We start from the raw sequence: 24,377 nt of genomic DNA, 5'->3' as shown, positions 1-24,377 counted from the left end.
GGTCTTTGGCCGCCGGCATGACAGATGTTATGGCGATGAACTTGAAGGGTACAGTGAACAGGGTGTTGTCTGTACATTCTGCTGGTATCAGTGCGGGCGGAATGGGCCCAATGATGGGTAACACAAGTTCAAAGTCATGAAAGTCATTGCTGATTAGCCATCCCAGTCGAAAGGCTTTTGGGATGTTGATGTCCATTGCTGTGCAGTTGTTGAACAGGATGTAAACAATACGAGATGACACTTCAGTGAGGGGTGTGGCTTCAAGTGTGAGTCCGAGTTCCACACACTCGGGTGAGGGTTGGAAGAAACTCAGTGTGTGGTTTAAGGTTTGACCACATCGCATGTTGAGCCGCACAGCGACCCCTTTGGTGTATGCTGGTATTGCAGTTCCTTGTTCACTGACAAGCGTGCAGACTTCAGGGATGGTCTGTCCCGACATGAGATTGTCAAGGCTGATGGGAAAGGGTGGCTGTGACGTTAATGGAGCCCATACCATTTCGTTACATACGTCCACATGAGCCTGGAGGCGAATCAGAATGTCTGCTCCGATGTAAACATCGTGGGGCGGGTCCGGCAGGACCAGAAAATAATGGGTAAGGCACCTGTGGTTCCATTTCAGGTGTAACGCACAGACTCCTTTGGCGGACTCCATAGAGGAGGGGTATGAGTTCAAAGGAAAGCGGGTGCGCTTGCTGGCGTAAAGAGTGTGTGGTGCCTTTTCACTGAGTGACTTGAACAGTGAGAGACTAATGGCTGAGTTATCGGCCCATAGTGCGAGAATAATGTTTGTGGTGGTGATGTCATTCAGCTGTAGGTCATTCATGACCCGGGGGCAGAAGGCATCAGAGTCTTTGGTTAGCTGAAATGTGCAGAGTAGCGAGCTTGCACTTGGCTTTGGGGCTGAGGCTGGGTTGTCACAGTGTGCTGCAGGGGGTCCCGTGACCTTTGTGACCTGGCAGTCTGGCTCTGCGGGAGTTCCCGTGACCTCTGTGACTTGACAGTCTTGCTCAGACGATGTGTGTGTCTGAAGGGGCAGAGGGTCACGCACTTGAGCCCAGACTTTCAGCTGTTTGAAGTCCAGTACGGGTTCGAAGCGGTCCAGCAGGTCTTTTCCGATGAGGAAAGGATAAGCGTTCATAGGGGAGACATAGACGGGATGTATCAGGCTCATTGGTCCAATTGTCAGGTGGATGGAAGCTACGTGCTTGAGCTGGATGTCGTTTTGGCTATACGACTGCACATTTAGCTTACAAGTGTGAAGGTTAAGGGTGCGATTTTGCCTCTGTGCTTCAAATCTGAGTCTTTCAAACAGTTGGGCGGATATAAGCGTGAGGTCGGAGCCAGTGTCAACTAGGGCTTCGAGCTTAAATTCCCTTTCCATAGTGATAGTCAGATAGAGTTTTCGAGCCATCCCCTTCTCGATTAGGTTTCCCAGGAGTCTTGGTGTGGGGACCTGTGTGTTGCTTAATAAGCCGTCTGGATATGTGTCAAGTGTCTCATTATGCGTGCAAATAATCAAAACAGCGCTTTCTGGTACGCTGGCCTGCCCCATGATGCTGTCTTGATCAGAGGCTGTTGCTGTCAGCTGTTGTGTGGGTGTGCTGCTGACGTGTGGGGGTGCAAAAGTTAGTTCATTAGTCTGTGGTTGGGGAACAGTGTTCAGGGTGGATGATTCAGTTGCAGGAGGGTCAGGCAGGTTGATTTCAGGTATCATGTCTAGTCATGCTGTGCCTGGTCCGTCCTTCTTGTCTTCCTTGTGAGGTTTCTGTCGGAGGAACTCTTTCAGGGTTTTTAAGAGCTCTGTGACCTCAGAAGCAGCTGCACTTTCTTTGCCAGACGTGGGTTCAGGTCTGGGCCTGCCATTGTCCCGTCGAGGGTGGCCTCGTCGCTGGCTTTCTGGGCTGGGTGGACCCGGAGGTTCGTTTCGGCTCCGTCTGGGTTGTCGGCCAGCTTCCCAGGTGCCCACCCCCTTTTGGTTGTGAAAGGGGCGAGGCGGTTCCCAGGATCTTTCAGAGCGATCGCTCTGGTACCGTGGCCGGTCGCCATTATGACCACGCTGCCCTCTGCTGGCGTGGAGTGGTTTGGACTCTCTGTTGACGGGTCGGTAACTGTGGTTCTGTTGGGCGCCCTCTAGGGTTAGCTCTGGGTGGTGCTCAGAGACAGGGCAGATGGTGGGCTGTTTTACAGTCTTTTCAGAAATGGTTTTCTGTTTGACATAAGCTTTGTGAGCCAAGTCTCTTAACTGTTGCATGTCCATGCTGCGCGGGCACGCCAGCACCCCCAGGTGGTGACTGATGGTGGGGTGCAGATTTCGGAGGAAAAGAGTTTTGAAGTTGATGTCCTCCTCCATGCCTGGGTCGTTACGTGCCCCGAAGTAAGCACGTCGCAGTCTGTTATAAAAGTTCTGTGAGGTCTCGAGTCGGGCTTGCTTGAGTTCCATGGCAGTGATGAGCCCCTGGTCTGACTCGGGATCGGAGTACTCACGAATTAGAGCTTGTCGTAGATGCCAGTAGTCCGCTTTGATGGCCTCTGGTTGTCGATCCAGAAAGCTGCGTACGTCCCGATTAGACGTGGCCCTGAGCAGGTACAGTCTGTCCCAGTTGTTCGCGTGAGCGACAGTTTGCAAGTAAAAGTCAATGTCTTTTAAGTATGCGTGGATGTCGTGTCCTCCTGCCGGGTCTGGGCTGAAGGTAGGAATATTTCTGGCCAGCTTGTCAAGGTTCTTTGAGGCTTTGTGGCTGTCGACCTTGACTTCCTGGAAGGGCGTCCTTTCCTCTGCTGCTGACGGGGATTCGTGGAGACTGGCAGGTGATCTTTTACACAGGGGGCTGTCATCCCCCTTCGTAGTTCTTGCTTCTTGGTGCAAAGGTGCGGAGTAATCGGTCAGGGGAAACTCTGTGTTGTGTGTTTCCCCTTTCCGGTCACGTTGCACTTTATATGATTGTCTCAGTTCTCTGTGCACCATGTCAAGTTCATCTTTGAGCTCGTGTCTTTGCTGGATGAGCTCGTCGATCTCGGCTTGTGCCGACTGCAAATGTTTTGCACAGACTTTAGCGTTAATGTCTCTGTCTTTAAGTTCATCATGGGCTCTCTCCAGGAGGGCTTCGCCACGCCGAAGCTTTTCGTCGAGGTTTTTCCTGGCGTCTTTCTCTGACTGCATTCGTCGGTCGGTGTCATGACGGAGCTCCTCCAGGGTCTCTTGAAGTCTTTCTATTTCTTTGCTTTGTTCTTTGTCTGTTTCGTCATCTTTCTCTGTGTCCAGAAGCTGATCTAGACGAAGCTGGGTGAGGGCTTGGTCTCTCCGGGCCTCCTCGGCTTGAAGCTTTAGCGTTGCTGCCTCCTGTTCCAGGTTGGCGTAGCTCCCTTCGCTTAGCCGTGCCTGTGCGATGAGGACGTGGGCGAGGCTTCCGAGGATCTTGGCCACTTCCTTGTTGGAGTAGCTGTGCGTGGGGTCGTGTGTCATCAGCTGGTCTAGCTCTGTGTCCAGTTGTCCCTGGTTCAGCTGCCCCAGACTTCCTTGACTGGTGGCCGTTAGCGCTTCCAGCCATGTCGTTAGGCGGTCCCACGGGACGGCAGGGCTGGGGGCACGGGACATTACTGCGAACGAGAGAAACACAGCACACACACACACACACACAGAGAGAGAGCCAATGCAAGCTTGTTCTAAGCTAACGAGCTATCGTACGGATAGCTGGGAATTTTGGCTAACTGATGTAGACAGTTAGATAATTAGACAATTCAGACAATTAGGTGGGCGGTAGCCCTGGTTGTCACTTGGTGAACTGCTGCTCGGTCGTCCCGGGACTATCTAATTCTCCTTGGGGTCTTTTGGTGAACTGAAAGAAACACAAACGTGATAGTCCAACAGTGAGGATAGGAAAGAGCACAGTGGAAACAAACACAAGATGAATTGGTCTGTAATGAAAGGAATGTCAGCGTGCGCGCCGGGAGTGTTAGGGAAAATTAACAGGCTTAATGCTCAAGATATACTAAAATTCGGCTTGTACTATGGGTTGTCCCATTTAGCTCATCCGGGGTGAATTGAGGTCGCTCAAGTGGAAACCCAGCGGTGTGGTTGGCCTTTCAAACGCTTCCAAACACCCACTGCCGTGTCCCCGGTCCCCTGCCACTCTGTGTCGCGTTGCGCCCACTCAAACAGCTTATGACTTTAAACACAACCCGACACACCAGTCCATCAACCGCCAGCCCGCGCAGCAAAATCGGAACGTCCCCAGAACCCTCTTTTTCAAGAGTGGCCCCGCTCAGGCCCCGGTTTAGGGATTAGTCCCAGAGATTGCCTTGCGTGCATGAGCTGAACTGGTTGACTTCTTTGGAGTGTCGAATTGCTGATGTCGCCACTGCGTGCCACAGCCGCGGACAGAGATACAAGAAACCGAGACTCACACACAGCCGGTGTCGGTTACGTCGGTCGGGCCACCCCCCCCTCTGGAGACCAGCCTGTGACGATTCTCAATGCACCTCGGACGCGTGAGCCCTACAATGGATACACAAAGAGGGTAAACAGGTGGAATTAAAATGAATTAAAAGCTCCCCTGTTCACCGGATCAAAGGCCTTTTGATTGTAGGTGAGAAGGAAGTGGAAGTTTAAATATCAAGAGCAATTTAGCCAAAAGGCAAAAGTTTCTGTCAAGTAGTGATAAAACAAAAAGCACCTTTGATACTATTTGTAATTACCAGACTGAGCTTTGTTCCCGATGGGAGGGGAAAAGAAAACTTTTGCAGAGAGAGAAAAAAATTTTTTTTTTTAATAATAATAAAAAAAAAAAAAAAAATTAAAAAAATTAATAATAATAATTTTTAATTAAAAATTAATTAAAATTAAAAATTAAGATTAAAAATTGAAAATTAAAATTAAAATAAAGTTATAAATTAAATAAAAAAAAAAATTGAGATAAAAAAATAAAAATTAGAAGCTCAACTTAATTCAAATTAAATTCAAAGCAAGTTTAAATGAAATTTAACTAAGCCTGTAAGGAAAATCAAATAAAAGAAAGCCAATCAAAAATCCTACCCTATAACGATTAATCTCTAAATGGGAGTTATCCAAATAAAAGAATTAATCAGGAAGGGCGTAGGGATTTAGTGTTGCGCTGACTTAACAGGGTATAGCCACACGGTGGCGTCCTTCCTTCCAATTGGACTGTCTGTGACTTAAACCTAATTTCACTTTGGGTTAGAGGAAGTTATGTTTCTTTTTAAACTTCAAATTCGAATAAGGGTGTTTAATCAGCGAGAAAGGAGATTTGGTTGTTGCTAGAAAAATTGTATAAATGAAACTGTGTACAACAGTAAGCAATAAACAATTTATAGGCTCAAACTTATTTTGTTAAGGCAGAATGAAATACGGAGAGTGAAACTATCCGAATTTATCCACACGATGGCGCTATTGCGCCCACCCTAGACTAGAGTTAGTTAGGCGGAAATGCTCACCAGATGGCTTTGTCTGGTTCTTGAGTCGCCCTCTGGCGGTTTGCAAGCGGTGTTGCAATTTCTGAGTCGCCTTCGCGTTTTGCAAGCGGCGTTGCAATTCTTGAGTCGCCCTCTGGCGGTTTGCAAGCGGCGTTGCAATTTCTGGGTCGCCCTGGCGTTCTTCGCTTTACTGGCTCTTGCAAATCATTTACAAATGACTGGTGCTCTAGATGCACGTAACAAGACGGGTGAATGCAGGAATTTTCCGTCTGCCTATTCACGCATTTTACATGGACTCCAATAGACATTTATCAATATGGCTGACGGTTTTCAGCATCTCTGATTCAAATGTTTTAGGTCTCAAGTCTTTGGTTAGCTAAGCCAGACTTAAACCAGGAGTTATCGTTTATCTTAACGATATAATAATTATTCTGAGGCCCCTTATATTGTACAGGAGAGTCTCGTCCTGTCCCAATCTTCCGCACAGATAGAAACTTTTTGTAGTTCAGATCAAGCGGGATAACGCAACGTACGTGTCTACAGACATCATCAAAATCTCATTATTTTGATGGAACACATAATATATTGCTCGAGTCAAATGTATGGATTTTCTACAATACATTCGTTTGGAAATCACGCGGATAAACCCTATTGCGCCTACGGCTGCAGTTTTTCGTTTCAAAATTGGATTTTTGTACCGTTCATATTTTCATTAATATAATCCGGCTACTTCAACATTTCTCAGCATCTGTTTATGCTTGGGTTCGCCTTGCGCGTACCGTTCAATTCACAAAACAAAACGAAACAAAAACGCGCGTGCAGGTTATTAATACTCCAAAAATACACAATGAATAGAATATGAATATCATTCACACATACACAAACGTTTGAAACTTGCCCGCATTTTTCTCCACCAAATACATGTAACAACAACGAGTTTATGAGTTTAATGTCTCGGGGAATAATTAACTCAAAAGGGGTTCAATATTCAATATTCATGAATTTATGAATATAATTTGCCCGTCATTCATTACGTATTAAAAATTTCCCGATAGGGAAAATTGTTTAATTAAATACAAGTAACCCTTTATGAAATTGCTTGAAATTATCCTACTAAGTTCGTCCACCAAATTAGTTATAGACTTTTCAACTCAATTCTCCATAAGGGATCACTGCTTTACGAGCGCATAAGAAACATTAACTTTACTGATCAGGACAAGTTCAATATTTCAAATGGTCATACAGTTTACTTTACTAACATAGTAGCATAAGCAGTTAGGTAACTTAGATCGCAAGTTTCATTGACTTTGTGTATGTGGGAGAACAACAGACCCAACTCATTAAATGTTTTTTTCGGAGGTTTAATAAACACAGACTAAAAATAACACTACGATTCACACAGAGAGTACACACTAAATATGCATCAAGAAAGTAGACATGTAGGTATTAACGAAAGAATACATAAAAGAGAATAATGAATAGAATGAAATTAGAGAGAGATAAAAGAGAGAGATGGGGGAGAGAGAGAGATGAGAGAGAGAGATGAGACAAAGCATTTAGAGGTAAAAACACAACTTTCCTTCAGTTCAACAACTACGACCTTCACGGAGCTTGTCCCAACGGGACAATACACACCTTCTTTACAGCAGTTTAAATTTTATAAGAAGAAGAATACTTGCATTTCTTTTGGTTTCGTTTTGGCTTCTCGCTTGTGTGTGTGTGTATATATATCTGCGTCTCAGGTAGTTCTCTCCGAGGTCGGGAGGTGACGTAGTTTTCCTTTAGCGGCGTTTCGGGTCTACCTCCTGAAGTAGCCCGTGGCTAGTAAGTTGATGGAACGAGGAACAAAGGATTGTTGAAGACCGGATTGTAGAAACGGAGTTTCTTGAAGAGGAGTTTCCAGAAGAGAAGAGTTCAGAGGAGAGTTTCAGAAGTCAAGCCGGGAAGAAGTTTCAGAAGCGAAGAGGGAAGTCAAGAGGGGAGATTGTGGTCTCCACTGGTCTTTTAAGAGAATTAATCCACGCCCCCTTCTGGCTAATTCACCCAATCCAGAGGGTGAATTCGGTAGCGGGAAAAGTTCTCTTTGTCTCATTTTATGGCCTATTTTGCATGTTCCTGAGGTGTCGTAAAGGGGTGTTGATTTTGTATGGTTTTACTCCCAAGTCGGCTAAACATATTAATGATACATTTCACAATCCCATTTTGTGCATCATTGAGTAAGTCAAAGAAATAGGAATATTTAGATATCAAACACCTTATGGCTGGGAGATATTAAAACAGAGATACAATTTTACACAGGAATACAAGCATTTAAAATGAGCTTACATTGTTTCTATGCCATGACTGAGTAGGCCTGAGTCAAGGAGCATGCATATACACACCAAGCTACCTCGTATACAGTCTAGAATAGTCTTAATTAAAGCTTCATAAGGAATGTGTGTGTGTGCTCGTGAGTCCTTGTGTATTGACAGGAGCCTTGGCGCCTTTCGGTCTGGGGAATGAAAAAGGGGGGGAAACAGGGTTCGAGTCGTGTGACCCGATCAGGGCCTGTGTTATTGGACGGGGTCGTAAAACTGCCGAAGTTGTCACTTCCCCCAGACTCTGTGGCGTGGCTCTTAATTTACATGCGGCTAAAAGCTATCCCCCCCTTTTTACAATCAACATTGGGTTCCTCTTTGATCCTCATTGTAAGAGACCACAGACGCTACACTCTGCATTTGTGGATCTCTTCCTCTGCATTTGTGGATCTCTTCCTCTGCATTTGTGAATCTCTTCCTCTGCATTTGTGGATCTCTTCCTCTGCATTTGTGGATCTCTTCCTCTGCATTTGTGGATCTCTTCCTCTGCATTTGTGGATCTCTTCCTCTGCATTTGTGGATCTCTTCCTCTGCATTTGTGGATCTCTTCCTCTGCATTTGTGGATCTCTTCCTCTGCATTTGTGAATCTCTTCCTCTGCATTTGTGGATCTCTTCCTCTGCATTTGTGGATCTCTTCCTCTGCATTTGTGGATCTCTTCCTCTGCATTTGTGAATCTCTTCCTCTGCATTTGTGGATCTCTTCCTCTGCATTTGTGGATCTCTTCCTCTGCATTTGTGGATCTCTTCCTCTGCATTTGTGGATCTCTTCCTCTGCATTTGTGGATCTCTTCCTCTGCATTTGTGGATCTCTTCCTCTGCATTTGTGGATCTCTTCCTCTGCATTTGTGGATCTCTTCCTCTGCATTTGTGAATCTCTTCCTCTGCATTTGTGGATCTCTTCCTCTGCATTTGTGGATCTCTTCCTCTGCATTTGTGGATCTCTTCCTCTGCATTTGTGAATCTCTTCCTCTGCATTTGTGGATCTCTTCCTCTGCATTTGTGGATCTCTTCCTCTGCATTTGTGGATCTCTTCCTCTGCATTTGTGGATCGCAGCACAGCACATGGATTTTGAAACATTTCTAGCGTCTAGATCAAGCCTGCAGCACCCCTCTCAGATACTAAAGCTTTCGCGCCTCGTTCGCCCCCCGGTGGCCGGTCAATCAATCAATCAATCAATCAATCAACTTTATTTATATAGCGCTTTTACAATCACGATTGTGTCAAAGCAGCTTCACAGTGTCAAACAGGATAATATTGCGACAAAATTAGATTTGGCTGTACAGTCGTACTGGAGAAAACAGTGATGTTATCAGCTTATTTTAATTTATCATATAGCGACAATGTTGGCAGATCAGTATTATAGTTTATAGAATTAAATAAGACCTAATTCATACATTTTATTTGTATAATAAGTTGAATAACTTTAATCATATTTTTAGTGTCCCCAACTGAGCAAGCCAAGCCAAAGGCGACAGTGGCAAGGAACCAAAACTCCATCAGGGCGTGATGGAGAAAAATAAACCTTGGGAGAAACCAGACTCAGTCGGGGTGCCAGTTCTCCTCTGGCCTATTAACACACCGTGTAAGATTATTATTCTGGCAACCTTACAGTTCGGAAATCATATTAGATTGGAATATTCAAAGTTTCATGGTATCACGGAAGAGACAGATTTATTTAGGATGGGGCGTCGATTACACAAGAGTATGAATACATGAAAGATCGGAATTATTGCGCCGAAGACGGGTTTTGAGCATGTCGTGTAAGTGAGGAAAATTCGGAGGAGACACCATTTGACACGGCTCAGCAGACACTCCAGGATGCGTTGGTCATGTCCAGGCAGGTCCACCATCCGATCCGGACAGGGCCCAGATCCGGGATAAACCTCGGGATAAACAGAGTGACTAACATTAGCGTAGATGTCACTCTTTTTATGATGTAACGAGTACATCAGGTGTTATGGGAAGTGTTCCCGGTTCCGGCTGACCTAGTTAATGCAGCCTAACAATCAGTCAATTGAATTGAATAATGAAAGTTAAAAATGTTCTATGTGTATGCCATAGTAAAGAGATGTGTTTTTAGTCTAGATTTAAACTGACAGAGTGTGTCTGCTTCCCGAACAATGCTAGGAAGACTATTCCACAATTTAGGAGCTAAATAGGAAAATGATCGACCACCTGCAGTTGATTTAGATATTCTAGGTATTATCAACTGGCCAGAGTTTTGAGACCGCAATCGACGTGATGGAGTATAATGTGTTAAGAGCTCGCTTAAGTACCGGGGAGCTAAACTATTTAGTGCTTTGTAAGTAATAAGCAAGATTTTAAAATGTATGCGATGTTTAATAGGGAGCCAGTGCAGTGTTGACAGAACTGGACTAATATGATCATACTTCCTGGTTCTAGTAAGAACTCTAGCTGCTGCATTTTGGACTAGCTGGAGTTTGTTTATTAAGCGAGCAGGGCAACCACCCAGTAGAGCATTACAATAATCTAGCCTTGAGCTCATGAACGCATGTACTAACTGTTACAGACAGACTACTAACTACTACTAACAGATATATTTTTAAGATGATAGAATGCGGTTTTACAGATGCTAGAAACGTGGCTTTCAAATGAAAGATTGGTATCAAAGAGCACACCCAGGTTCCTCACTGACGACGAGGGCTTGACAGAGCAGTCATCAAGTGTTAGACAGTATTCTCAGTTACTACTTGTGGAGCTTTTCTGTCCAATAATTAAAAATTCAGTTTTATCTGAATTAAGTTGCAGGAAATTACTATTCATCCAATTTTTTATATCAGCTATGCATTCCGTTAATCTTGTGAATTGGTAGGTTTCGTCAGGGCGTGAGGAAATATAGAGCTGAGTATCGTCAGCATAACAATGAAAACTAACGCCATGTTTCCTAATGATATCTCCCAGTGGTAGCATATACAGGGTGAAAAGCAACGGTCCTAACACTGAGCCTTGCGGTACCCCATACTGAACTTGTGATCGGTGTGACATCTCTTCATTTACTGCTACAAACTGATAACGGTCAGATAAGTACGATATAAACCATGCCAAAGCAGTTCCACTAACGCCAACATAATTTTCGATTCTATTCAGAAGAATATTGTGATCGATAGTATCAAATGCAGCGCTAAGACCGAGTAACACTAATAGAGAGATACAACCATGATCAGATGATAAGAGTAAATCATTTGTAACTCTAATTAGAGCAGTCTCAGTACTATGATACGGTCTAAATCCTGACTGGAAATCCTCACAGATACCATTTCTTTCTAAAAAAGAACATAATTGTGAAGACACGGCCTTTTCTAGTATTTTTGATAGAAACGGTAGATTCGAGATTGGCCTGTAATTGACTAATTCTTTAGGATCAAGTTGCGTTTTTTTAATAAGTGGTTTAATTATAGCCAACTTAAAAGTTTTCGGTACATATCCTAATGTCAAAGATGAATTAATGATATTAAGCAGAGGATCTATGACCTCTGGAAGTATCTCTTTTAATAGCCTAGTCGGTACAGGGTCAAGCATACATGTTGTTGATTTTGATGATTTTACAAGTTTAGCCAATTCTTCTCCTCCTATAGCAGTGAATGAGTGTAATTTTTCCTCAGTGACCCTACAATGCTCTGTCTGAAGTGATACTGTAATAGACGGCTGCATGGTTATAATTTTATTCATAATATTATCAATCTTACTAGTAAAGAAGTTCATAAAGTCATTACTGCTGTGTTGTTTACAAACATCAGAAGCTGAAGCTTTATTTTTTGATAATTTAGCCACTGTATCGAATAAATACTTAGGGTTGTGTTTGTTTTCTTCTAAAAGAGTTGAGAAATAAGCAGATCTAGCAGTTTTTATGGCCTTTCTGTATGCAATCATGCTCTCTTTCCACAAATTGCGAAAAACCTCTAGTTTTGTTTTCTTCCAGCTGCGCTCCATTTTTCTGGCTGCTGTTTTAAGGGCCTGAGTGTGCTCGTTGTACCACGGCGTTGGATTATTTGCTTTAATCTTCTTTAAGCGCCGGGGAGCAACTATATCTAAAGTGCTAGTAAAGAGAGAGTCAATAGTTTCTGTTGCAGCATCAAGTTCCTCTTGGCTATCTGTAATGCGGAGGAGATGGAACTGATGAGGAAGATTATGTACAAAGCAATCTTTAGTCGCAGCGGTTATCGTCCTGCCATATTTGAAGCGAGGGGATGGCTTTGCAGCCTTAGGTAAATTAAGTATACACGATATTAGGTAATGATCTGAGATGTCATCGCTCTGCTGCAGAATTTTAACAGTATCAACATTTATTCCATGTGACATTATTAGATCTAAAGTATGATTAAGGCGATGAGTGGGTCCCGATACGTGTTGTCTAACTCCAATAGAGTTTAGAATGTCTCTAAATGCCAATCCCAATGCGTCTTTTTCATTGTCTACGTGGATATTAAAATCCCCAACAATTAGTACTTTATCTACAGCTAATACTAACTCCGATACAAAACCAGCAAATTCTTTGATAAAGTCTATATTGTGCCCTGGTGGCCTGTATACAGTAGCCAACACAAATGTCAGACGGGATTTATCATTTACACTACACAGCGTTACTGTAACAAGTTCGATATAGTGAGGAAGGAAGAGGACACGGGGGTCGGCAGGACTGTTGATGCTCTTTATTCTCAATAACTCAAATCAATAAACGTGCACGCTTCAGCGTGTGTTTGTCTCTGTATATGCTCAGTTTCGCTTCCGGGTCACGCACTTCCGGCTTCCGGATATCTCAGGGTCTCCTCGCATCAACAGTCCGACTCTCTCTCTCCTCGGTCTCCGGTTCCGCTGGTGTTTTATCCCGTCTCCGCGCTCATTACTAGAACAAGAGACAGGTGTTATTAATCTGCGTCCAACCCACTCACTTACCGCTCGTCCCGCGGCCCTCTCTCCCGCTGCAGACCTCGCTGAACCACGCCCCCCTTGCCACATACCCCCACCGCCCGACTCAGGCCGGGGAGCCGTCTGGCCTGCAGCCCCCCCCCCCCCATTTCTGGAGAGGAAATCGGCCACAGCCATCTGAGCACCCGGCCTGTGGACCACCTTAAACTTAAACGGCTGAAGAGCCAGATACCAACGGGTGATCCGCGCGTTGGTATCCTTCATGCGGTGGAGCCATTGGAGAGGAGCGTGGTCCGAACAGAGAGTGAACTCCCGCCCCAGGAGGTAATAGCGGAGGGTGAGAACGGCCCATCTGATGGCCAAACACTCCTTTTCTATGGTGCTGTACTTAGCTTCTCTCTTGGAGAGCTTACGGCTAATGTACAGCACCGGCCGCTCTCCCCCCTCCACCTCCTGGGCCAGGACTGCGCCCAGCCCCCTGTCCGACGCGTCAGTCTGCAACAAGAAAGGGAGAGAAAAGTCAGGGGAGTGTAACAGCGGCCCGCCACATAGGGCAGCCTTTACTTGGGTAAAAGCCTGTTGACACGGCTCCGTCCACTGGACCGTATCTGGTAGCCCCTTTCTAGTAAGATCAGTCAAAGGGCTGGTGAGGTCCGAATAATTTGGTATAAACCGTCTATAATATCCCGCCAGCCCCAAGAACTGTCTTACCTCCTTTTTGGTCTTGGGCCTCGGACAGGTTGCAATTGCGGCAGTCTTATCAATTTGGGGACGCACCTGCCCATGACCCAAGTGGAAGCCCAGATACCTTACTTCCACCCGCCCAATCGCACACTTCTTCGGATTGGCCGTGAGCCCCGCTCTCCTCAGCGACCTCAGGACCGCCCTCACATGCTGCATATGCCGCTGCCAGTCGTGACTATAAATCACTATGTCATCCAGGTACGCAGCAGCATATGCAGCATGGGGACGCAAAATCCTATCCATGAGTCGCTGGAAGGTCGCGGGCGCCCCGAACAAGCCGAACGGAAGCGTGACAAATTGGTGTAATCCGAACGGCGTGGTGAAAGCTGTTTTTTCTTTGGACAATGGAGACAAGGGGATCTGCCAATAGCCCTTTGTTAAGTCCAGTGTCGAATAAAATCGAGCCGAGCCTAACCGATCAAGCAATTCGTCAACCCGTGGCATTGGATACGCGTCGAACTTCGACACAGCGTTCACCTTGCGGTAGTCCACACAGAACCTGACCGAGCCGTCCGTCTTGGGGACCAAGACTATCGGGCTCGCCCAGTCACTGTTGGACTCCTCGATTACTCCCATGTCGAGCATTGCGCCTAATTCGTCCTGAACTACTTTTTTCTTGTGTTCAGGCAAGCGATACGGCCGGCTGCGAACTACCACGCCCGGCTCGGTCTCGATATGGTGCTGAATCAAGTCGGTACGTCCCGGTAGGGGCGAGAACACGTCGGCGAACTCCGCCTGCAATTTCGATAAATCAGCGAGTTGTAACGGTGAGAGGTGATCTCCCCCAGGGGCCAGCGCGACTGATTGCGCTTTAATGCTCGCCTCTGGCCCGAGATCATCCTCTCCCCCGATCACCGTTGCCAACAACACCGATTCCACCTCATTCCATTTTTTCAGCAGATTGAGGTGGTATATTTGACGTGCCCCGTTCCTATCGGATCGTATCACTTCATAATCGAGCTCTCCTATCTGCCGTGCGACCTCAAACGGCCCCTGCCACTTCGACATTAATTTTGAGCTCGAGGTTGGGAGTAGAACGAGCACCTTCTCTCCCGGTGTGAATTTGCGCAGTTTAGTACCCCTGTTATATGACCGGCTCTGGCGGTCCTGGGCTTGCAACAAATTCTCCCTAGATAGCCGCCCCAATGTGTGGAGTTTTGTTCGCAAGTCCATGACGTACTGAATTTCGTTTTTGGCCAACGAAGGCCCCTCCTCCCAAGTTTCTCGTAGGACGTCCAGCACCCCCCGTGGCTGACGCCCGTAGAGAAGCTCGAAGGGGGAAAACCCCGTGGAGGCTTGCGGGACCTCGCGCACAGCAAATAAGAGGGGTTCTAACCACCGATCCCAATTTTTGGCGTCTTCTTGTACGAATTTACGGATCATGGATTTAAGAGTGCGATTAAATCGTTCGACCAAGCCGTCTGTTTGTGGGTGATAGACGCTGGTTCGAATGGATTTAATGCCCAGTAATCCGTACAATTCGCTTAACGTGCGTGACATAAACGCCGTGCCTTGATCAGTGAGGATTTCTTTCGGAATCCCCACCCGGGAGATTAAACGAAACAGTGCGTCCGCAACACTCTTCGCCGAGATGTTGCGGAGAGCCACTGCTTCCGGGTATCGTGTTGCGTAGTCCACGATAACTAGCGCAAAACGATGCCCGCGTGCGGATCGTTCTAATGGCCCGATGAGGTCCATCGCAATTCTCTCGAAGGGGACCTGCATTAATGGTAGAGGGTGCAATGGCGCTTTTGGGGCGGCCAGTGGGTTCACCAACTGACATTCAGGACAAGACGCGCACCACCTGCGCACATTGTCATAAATGCCTGGCCAAAAGAATCGGGTCATTAAACGATTCAGCGTGGCCGCCTGTCCCAGGTGGCCCGCCATCGGGTTCGAATGAGCCGCCTGGAAAAGCATTTCCCGGCGGCTCTTTGGTACTAACAATTGGGTTGTATCCATTTTTGACTGAGCGTCTTGGGTCACTCGATACAACCTATCCTTAATTATGGCAAAATAAGGATACGTGACGGGCAATGCGGGTTGAAGGGGCTGACCGTCGATGGTGCGGACCTGTTGAAACGCATGTTTTAGCGTCTCGTCTTGAGACTGCTCCAGAGGGAAGTCATCGCGGTCCGAGAGAATCAGTCTCTCAACCCCGCTCGGTTCCTCTGAAGCGGTTCCCAAGGGCCCCGTATCAGCCTCGCCAACCTGCACTCGCACCGCCCCGTTCCTAGCCTTGTTTCCCCAAGCGGCATCCGCGCACAACGACCCCAATAACGCCGAAAAGGCGGGCCAATTCGTCCCCAGAATTAGCGGATGCCGGAGGTGGGGACTAACCGCCACCTCAACACTATGCTTTTTCCCCCTAAACTGTATCGTGACTGGGACAACCGGATATTCCACCACATCCCCGTGCACACACCGCACCTTAACCACGCGGCTTGTATCCAACGCCCCAGGCTGAATCAGGCTTTGATGGATCGAGGTTTGGTTACATCCTGAATCCACCAAGGCCTGATATGTACCCCCCTTGATACTTACAGGAATTTGGTACTCTCCTGCTTGATCGGGGGTGGTCCGCTGGACGTCCGGGATCCGGATCATTGTTCCGATGTCCATCATCGGACATCGGTCCACAAAATGATCCGGATCACCGCACCGCCAGCAGGCCAGCCCAGGCCTACCCGCCGCCCCGGCGGCGGGGAGTGGGTTGGAGGCTGAGCGCGGATAGGGGGCGGAACCGGATCCATAGTCACTACCCGTCCCCAGCGGCCCCGCCCCCCTGGGCGGGACCCGCGAACTCCCAGACGGTCCAGGGCCCATCCCACCCCGGCCTCTGGGGGAAACGCGAGGAGGGCCTGGAGGGCGGGACCTGGGGAGAGGGACAGGTCGAGAGAGAGAGAGAGAAGGGGGAGAGAGAGAGGGAGAAGTTAGTGGGGGTGCGCCGACCCCCGGGCACGCCACCAGGTGGTCCTCCGCCAAATTGATGGCCGTCTCCAGCGACGTGGGCCGGTGGCACTGGACCCACTCGGCGGTCTTCCTGGGGAGCCGAGTGATGAACTGCTCCAGCACCACCAGATCGACGACATGGTCCACGTCGCTGCCGCCGGCCAGCAGCCATCTGCGGCACTCGTCCCGGAGCTGTTGGGCCAAGGCGAAGGGTCGACCGGACTCGCCCCACTCCAGGGAGCGGAAACGCTGGCGGTGTTGTTCTGGGGTCCGGCCGACCCGCTGAAGAATGGCCCGCTTCAGATCATCGTAGTCCAGGAGGTTCGCAACCGGTAGATGTTGCGCGGCCGCCTGGGCTTCGCCGGATAGCAGTGGAATGAGGCGCACCGGCCACTGTGCCCGGGGCCACCCGCAGGCCTCCGCGGCTTTTTGGAAGAGGTCCACGAAGGCCTCGGGATCGTCCTCCGGCCCCATCTTTTGTAGGGGCACGTGCGCCGGTGCGCTGGCCCGCCCAGCGGCCTCGGCGCGAACCTCCCGGTCCATCCAGCTCCGGAACTGCTCGCGGTCCTCTTGCTGGCCTTGGACTATGGCCGCGAAGCGGCGCTCCTGTTCAGTCCGAAGGTCCAGCAACGCCGTGTGATGTTCCTGGTGGAGGGCCGCGAGCGAGGTGATGATCTCCGCAAATGGCGAGGCGGAGGGCGTTGTCATGGCGGCGGCTCTGTCCTGCTTCCTTCCCGGGTTTCGGCACCAGTGTAACAAGTTCGATATAGTGAGGAAGGAAGAGGACACGGGGGTCGGCAGGACTGTTGATGCTCTTTATTCTCAATAACTCAAATCAATAAACGTGCACGCTTCAGCGTGTGTTTGTCTCTGTATATGCTCAGTTTCGCTTCCGGGTCACGCACTTCCGGCTTCCGGATATCTCAGGGTCTCCTCGCATCAACAGTCCGACTCTCTCTCTCCTCGGTCTCCGGTTCCGCTGGTGTTTTATCCCGTCTCCGCGCTCATTACTAGAACAAGAGACAGGTGTTATTAATCTGCGTCCAACCCACTCACTTACCGCTCGTCCCGCGGCCCTCTCTCCCGCTGCAGACCTCGCTGAACCACGCCCCCCTTGCCACAGTTACATAAAGCACCAAAACTTCAAAGGAATTATATTTGAAACTAGACTTCTGAGTAATACTGAAAATATTATTATAAATCACAGCAACACCTCCCCCTTTACCTTTCAGACGCGGCTCATGTTTGTAACAATAATCTCGGGGGGTGCACTCATTTAAAGTAATGTAATCGTCAGGTTTTAGCCAGGTTTCTGTCAAACACAGCACATCTAAGTTATGATCTATAATCATATCATTGACAACAAGCGTTTTTGGCGAAAGGGATCGAATATTCAGCAACCCAAGCTTTATCAATTGTTCATCCGTATTATATCTGTTGTTTATTTGTTGGACATCAATTAAATTTTTACTGTTGAATGGTTTTGATGGTTTTTTGTATTTACTAATTCGGGGAACAGACACTGATAATATCTAGGTGAAAGAGTCTCTATGTGCTGGGATTTAGCTGACTTTGGTGACGTGAGACAGCTAGCAGACGGTTGGTTTAGCCAGTTTGTCTGCTTCCTGACCTGGGCCCCAGTGAGTCAAGGTTTAGCTCTAAGACTATGTGCCAAATTACTAGAGAGAAGAGCAGCACCAGCCCAGGAGGGATGAATGCCGTCCATCTTCAACAGGTCAGGTCTGCCCCAAAAACTTTTCCAATTGTCTATGAACCCTATGTTATTTTGCAGACACCACTTAGACAACCAGCCATTGAGTGATGATAATCTGCTAACTATTTCATCACTCCTTTTCGCAGGGAGAGGACCAGAGAAAAATACGGCTTTTGACATCGTACTTGCGAGTTTACACACCTCTTTAATGTTAATTTTGGTGATCTCCGACTGGCGAAGTCGAACATCATTAGTGCCAACGTGAATAATAATCTTAGAGAATTTACGATTAGCCTTAGCCAGCACTTTTAAATTTGCTTTGATGTCAGGCGCTCTGGCTCCCGGTAAACATGTGACTATGGTGGCTGGTGTCTCTATTTTCACGTTCCGTGTAATAGAATCGCCAATAACTAGGGCACTTTCAACAGGATCCTCAGTGGGTGCGTCACTGAGTGGGGAGAACCTGTTTGATGTTCTAATCGGAACTGAAGAGTGGTTTTTTGATCCGCGACTATGCTTTCTCATCGTCACCCAGCCCTGCTGCGCGGGCTCAGCCGGAACCAAACAATGAGTGTTCACTAAGCTAGTCGCATCCAAAGCAGTATCTAAAGCTGTTACATTCTCACTACTCTCACATAAAGCTTGGATGCGTGTCTCTAAATCTGAAATCTTCTCCGTCAGCCTGATTAATTCCTTACATTTATCACATGTGAAGCCCTGTTCGCCAACGGAGATAGATATGCTAAACATGTAGCATGCAGTGCAAGTGACAATGACAGGAGAAGAAGACATGGCTTACCGTATTCGTTGATGAATCCAAAACTTACCACAGTTGTCTGATGGAGTCTTTTTAATAATCCAACTCACCACAGTTGTCTAAAGAACTCAGAAAACAGGAGACCCGGATGCTGGGATGGAAAGCTACTAGGCTAGCGAAAAGCTAACGTGTGGTAGTGATTTAGATTAAAAGCTAGTAATGTCAAATTTAAACTGATAGGCTATATTAAACACTATATGGTGATGAGTAAGTTATATTTAGCAGTGTAAATTACAAAGAAAATATATCAAATAGAGATTCAAACACAGCTATACAGAGCTACAAACACTGTGGTGGCAGCAGCAGCAGCAGGCAGACAGACAGGAGCAATCGATCAGGAACATACTAAGGCCGGTCCCAGTATAGCCGCCCCTCTGTGATTTCTAATGGACGCGAGGCAAACTAAACAATAAAATTACACTTCAAATATTTTTCCCCCAAAGTTAGTTTATGTCATTGAAGGCAGTTATCATCACGATGATTTCATTTCAAGTGTTCGTTTTTAAAATATATTTAGTTTTACTTAGTTATCTGATGCTATAAAAACGGGTGGTGTGACGTCATGATTGACAGCCGAGATGGCTTTCCTGAGTGAAGTTGACACTGAGGCACTAACAGACTTTTTTCTGGATTTTTGGGAGCAGATTGGAGCCTTACCTTTAATTTCTACATTTCCATAACTGTTCAGGAATTTCCTACATTTCCAGAATAAATCAGATCACGGCCAAATCGTGCTGACCAATCGTAGCACGTTCTTGCTCCAACCAATCACGTTTTGGCCAGTGCCGCTAAAAAACAGTTACGATCACTGATCTATATAAATCTATATATCTATATAACTCTATATATCTATAACTCTCTCTATATATCCAACTCTATATATCTATATAACTCTATATAGATCAGTGACTAGGATACTTCCATAGGAACTGAGGAATGCAGAGCGTGTGTCACGGAGCATCCAATAAGTCCAGCAATAAACACCAATCATTTCAGTGTAAGGCTATCTCAAGTGCCCTCGCTGGAAAATTGATGAAATTAATGCATATTTAGAGATTTTATGGCATTATTGGCCTCTCAGGAATATTGACAGACGATGTTTTTTTATGAAGCATGTTGATGTATATTGTTATATAAGCTAGATCTTCAGTTTCTAACGTGAGATCACTGCTAAAGCTATTATACCCAGATGCTATCTGTCATTTCAACAGTTTTTAGATTCTCTGAGATCTTTCTGTCAAATGCGTTTATATTCATTCAAGGAATAACGTCTCTAGCGCCTGAATGTAAAGAGTTTAATAAATTGGTTGCCCTGTTTTTTAATCATTTAAAACTCTTTTCTTGGGTAAATTATATACAGCCCATATTCTAGCATCATTCCTTTATATTCACCTGTTGTGTATGCTTCGAGTACCTATCAAAATAACATAATTTAGGACGTTAACATTAAAATTAAAAATAAAACAGCCAGTAGATGGCAGAAGAGGAACACTTATTGGCTCATTAGCCTTTTTTTCTATTTTATAGCCTTTATTATTTTTATAGTTAGTCCGATAAATACCACTAAAGTAATATTTTTTGTTACTTTTTTGTACTGGAATGTTAAATACATAGGCTAATTAGGGAACATTACAAAGTCTAATGAAAAACAAAAATATCTGACTGCTTCACGATAAATCTTTATTTAAATCATGTCTGTGCTGTCTGTTATGATGAGATGATTTGAAGATAGTGGGACGATTCCTGTAAAAACTTACACTAAAATTAATTTAGCGTTTTGAGACTGTATGATTCTCATTCACCGTAAGTTAATTGGTTATTATTTTCAATAGAAATGCACGTGATTGGCTACAACACTCAACAAAATCATATGTTGTACTCTCGTGACCCAAATGAAGATTCTCTTCTTTATCTCTCCTCAGAATAAAATGCTACTGTAAAGCCTTGGCGACGTCACGAATGTGTTAATATTTGCCAGACATTGCTGCTAATAGCCTATACTGAAAAGGCTTGTCTATCCTGCTATATCCTATTTAAACAGATTGACAGGACGGAGTTGTTTGGAACTATTGAGAACGCTAATGGCTCTGGTCAGCACGATATGGCCGTTATCTGATTATATAGATATATAGATTAATATAGATCAGTGGTCGTAACAGTGGTGCAACTTTTTATTTTCCGTTGGTCTTACTACACAATGTAGCTACAGAAGAGCCAAGTTTTAAATAGGAAAAATATTGAAAGGGTCATTTTTGGAGCGTGACGCTAATGGTCTAATCTGATTCAATGATGTATGCTAAGCTATGCTAAAAGTGCTACCGCCAGATACAGAGATCGGCTGAACGGATTCAAAACCGGTAAAACTTAACTCTTTAACTCTAAGGGACTTGGAAAATGAGCCTATTTTTTAAAAAAAGTGGAGTGTTCCTTTAATGTGTGCTAACAAAGTCAATAGGATCCATTTTGATTTCATGAGGACTTTAAACCATGAGCAAAAATGACGTTAGATTTTGTGTTGTTATTGGTGAAGTAAGTGTTAAACTTGTTTTCCTGCATCCTGAAAGGTTTGTTTGAGCGGCGCCCTCTACTGTACACGCATTAATTTGTTCAATACAAGCCCAGTCCAGGTGAGAAGAAGTAGCAAAAGTGACGCAAGTACTGTAGATCCTTTAAAGGGAGTAACACATTTGTGAACACATTCAAAGTAACTTTCCCCAACACTTTTCTGCAAAGGGCATATTAATCTGAGCATTATTGTATAAGGCATGTATTGGTAAAAGACGACTCAATGACAGAAAGGGGTATTTAACTTAATTTTATTAAAATAATTGATTAACAGTATGTACTCTATACATATCAAGAACACCTTCAGAATACTTGACATCACAAAACTGATCTCAAATCGCGTAAGACTAAGTCGCATCTCGAACACCACTCAATGGCAACTCAATACTGACTAAATTATGAAGCTCTTTCTGTGTGTGTAATATATAAACACCATCGCTCTTTGAGCATCGAGGGCAACATGTTTTTCAGACACATAAAAACGAGAGCCTGTTGTCAAAGTCCCTGCTTGCAAACAGAAGACATCCTTCATTTGTGAGGCCTTCAGCAGAGGTGTCCAACCCTCCGTCCTGCTCCAGCAGACCCAGATCAGGCTCTTCAGGGCTGGCCTAACTGTGGCAGGACAGCAGATGAAGACCTCGGGCTGCAGACATCTCTCCGTCTGAAAACTCAATCAATGGCCTTGCAGCAGCAGTCAGAAGACAGGCATCTTCATCATGGAGGTGAGTGTGCAGGAGCTGATGTCCTCGCTGTGGGACGCTCTGTGCAGCGAGGGCTCAGAGGTGCTGCGGTTGATTTTGGGCAGCGAATGCTGCAGCAGCTCAATGGACGACAGGATCTGTGGACACACACGAGAGACAGCAATCAGGTGTGTGTGTTATTTCCTGAACCTACCACAGCTCTCAGAAGAAGAAAAAAACTGTACGACCAGCTACCAACCAGAAGCAAGTGTTCAGCAGTGCTGCAGCGTACTTTAGCAGCTAGTCGTGTAAACGTAGCCACTATGGTAAGACTGTGTCTTAAGCACTAATTTGTCCAAATAGCAATTAGTCAAAATGTCTTACTTTTCTAATTCTAATTGAACTGATCTACCAGTTTATGTTACTGATTTTAAAAAGTCAGGACCAGTCTTAAAGAAAAAAATGAATGACTTACTTTTAAGACTAGTATAAGTTCACACTTGTACTTCGGTTAGTTTGGTTCGTTTGGTCCAGACAAAAAACAAAAACAAAACACATAGTCCTGTGGCCTGTTCCTCAAAGCTGGTTTCAGTTGTTACTAGGGTTGGGCATCGAGAACCGGTTCTAACTTGGAACCGTTTAAAAAAATAACGATTCCATTGGATGAAGTTCATGAAGTTCTCAATACTTCCAGCACGGTGTCAATGCATTTAAATGGCAGATCCACAACAGCTTCACTATACAGATGTTTGCAGCGAGTTTTAGTAAACAATACAGCTTGTGCATTGATTATTGAGTCAGCCATATTCACAGGATCGTTTTATTATGGAGAGTGATAGAGATGAAACATTGTTAACATTAATGTTATTCTTATTTAGCCCTCAGGTATTCCTGACTAATTGGTCAAACTAATACTCATTGATGGTCAAATGTGACCTTACGCCGTAACTATTTTTCAATTAAATAAGTGTTCTACATTTTAGTTCAATAATATTTATTGAATATTTTGAAGAGATCTTTTGGTACTAAATACTATTTGTGCAATAATTATTGTCAATTAATGACCACTTAAAATATATTTCTAATATTTGTATTATTTATATTACAATTTGTGTAGTAATGAAGGTAAAAATAGAGAATTCCAATTCAAAGAGGTAAATTAGAGTCATTTTGTGGCTAAAAAATAATAATGTTTATTTGTAATGCCATTACCCAGTAGGTGCCTTATGGCTCTTTAATAAATATACATGTATCTAATCTAGTTGCTCAAAAACTAGTCTTGCATTTTAATACATGAAATGACTTTGTGCTGCCGCTGTGTTACATTATGTTTGAAATCGCGAAATGATCTTAAACAATACTAAATAAACTGCATAATGTTAAGTTTTCTAATACATGACTGATTGTGACAGAGCTGCATGAGCCTGTGGACTACAGCTTGTTTGTCAAAAAGTCCAAAGTGCGAGAGGAAATGAATCTGCGCTGAAACAGCGCTACTCATCAGTTGCCCGCGGCATGGGCGTAGATTATGCGGGGGACGGGGGGGACGTGTCCCCCTCACTTTTAATAATATGTATTTTCGTCCCTCGCACTTTTACTTGGTCTCACCGATTCTAGTCGACCCGCTCCGAGTGGGATTCGAACCAGCGTTACCCTGCGCGGCGGACGCTAAAGACAGCCTTCTCTAATCTCGGTTGATAGAGCGCTTTTTGAGGTCACGGGCAAGTGTATTTACATATAAACCAATGTGAATACATTAAGATTTAAAATCAGAGACAAAAATAATTTATGCATGACCTGCTGTCATTTTATTCGCATCTAAATATGAGGAGGGCGCTCTCACAGAAAGTCCAGAAGCGGATTCATAGAGGGAATACCCCGTCACACTAGAGCTGCAGCTGAAGGAAAACAATCGTTATGATGATGAAACATGACGAAGACAATCAGAGGAGTGCGACAATATATGCTTTATGTGTGTTTTTCAAGCCATCTCAATGTAGGCTATTGATGACAATAAAGTATCATATGAATAATGCAGCTTTTAATGTTTAGTATCTTCTGCTCACCACGGCTGCATTTATTTAATCAAAAATAGTTAAAACAGTAATATTGTGAAATATTACAAGTTAAAACAGCTTTTTTCCCTATGTGAATATATAGTAATTTATTCCTGTGATCAAAGCTGTATTTATCATTACTCCAGTCTTCAGTGTCACATGATCCTTCACT

The 24,377-nt window shown here is 45.2% G+C and overlaps 1 protein-coding gene across 4 annotated transcripts in view; it reads right to left on the bottom strand.

Annotated features, from left to right (window-relative positions):
• Positions 1-21,703: 21,703 nt before the first annotated feature.
• The window catches only part of raf1a (Raf-1 proto-oncogene, serine/threonine kinase a), a 55,819-nt gene continuing 53,145 nt past the window's right edge, over positions 21,704-24,377 (bottom strand). For all 4 annotated transcript variants that reach the window (XM_067447017.1, XM_067447019.1, XM_067447018.1 and 1 more), the window contains one exon: positions 21,704-22,306. In XM_067447017.1, coding sequence (XP_067303118.1) covers positions 22,163-22,306 — 144 coding nt within the window. In that variant the 3' untranslated portion in view covers positions 21,704-22,162. The remainder of the gene's footprint in view (positions 22,307-24,377) is intronic.

The sequence above is a fragment of the Pseudorasbora parva genome, chromosome 6 (genome assembly GCF_024679245.1).
Source record: "Pseudorasbora parva isolate DD20220531a chromosome 6, ASM2467924v1, whole genome shotgun sequence".
In the NCBI taxonomy this organism is placed as follows: Eukaryota; Metazoa; Chordata; class Actinopteri; order Cypriniformes; family Gobionidae; genus Pseudorasbora; species Pseudorasbora parva.
The sequence above is the reverse complement of the archived record's forward strand: the minus strand, read 5'-3'. Positions and strand labels throughout refer to the sequence as shown.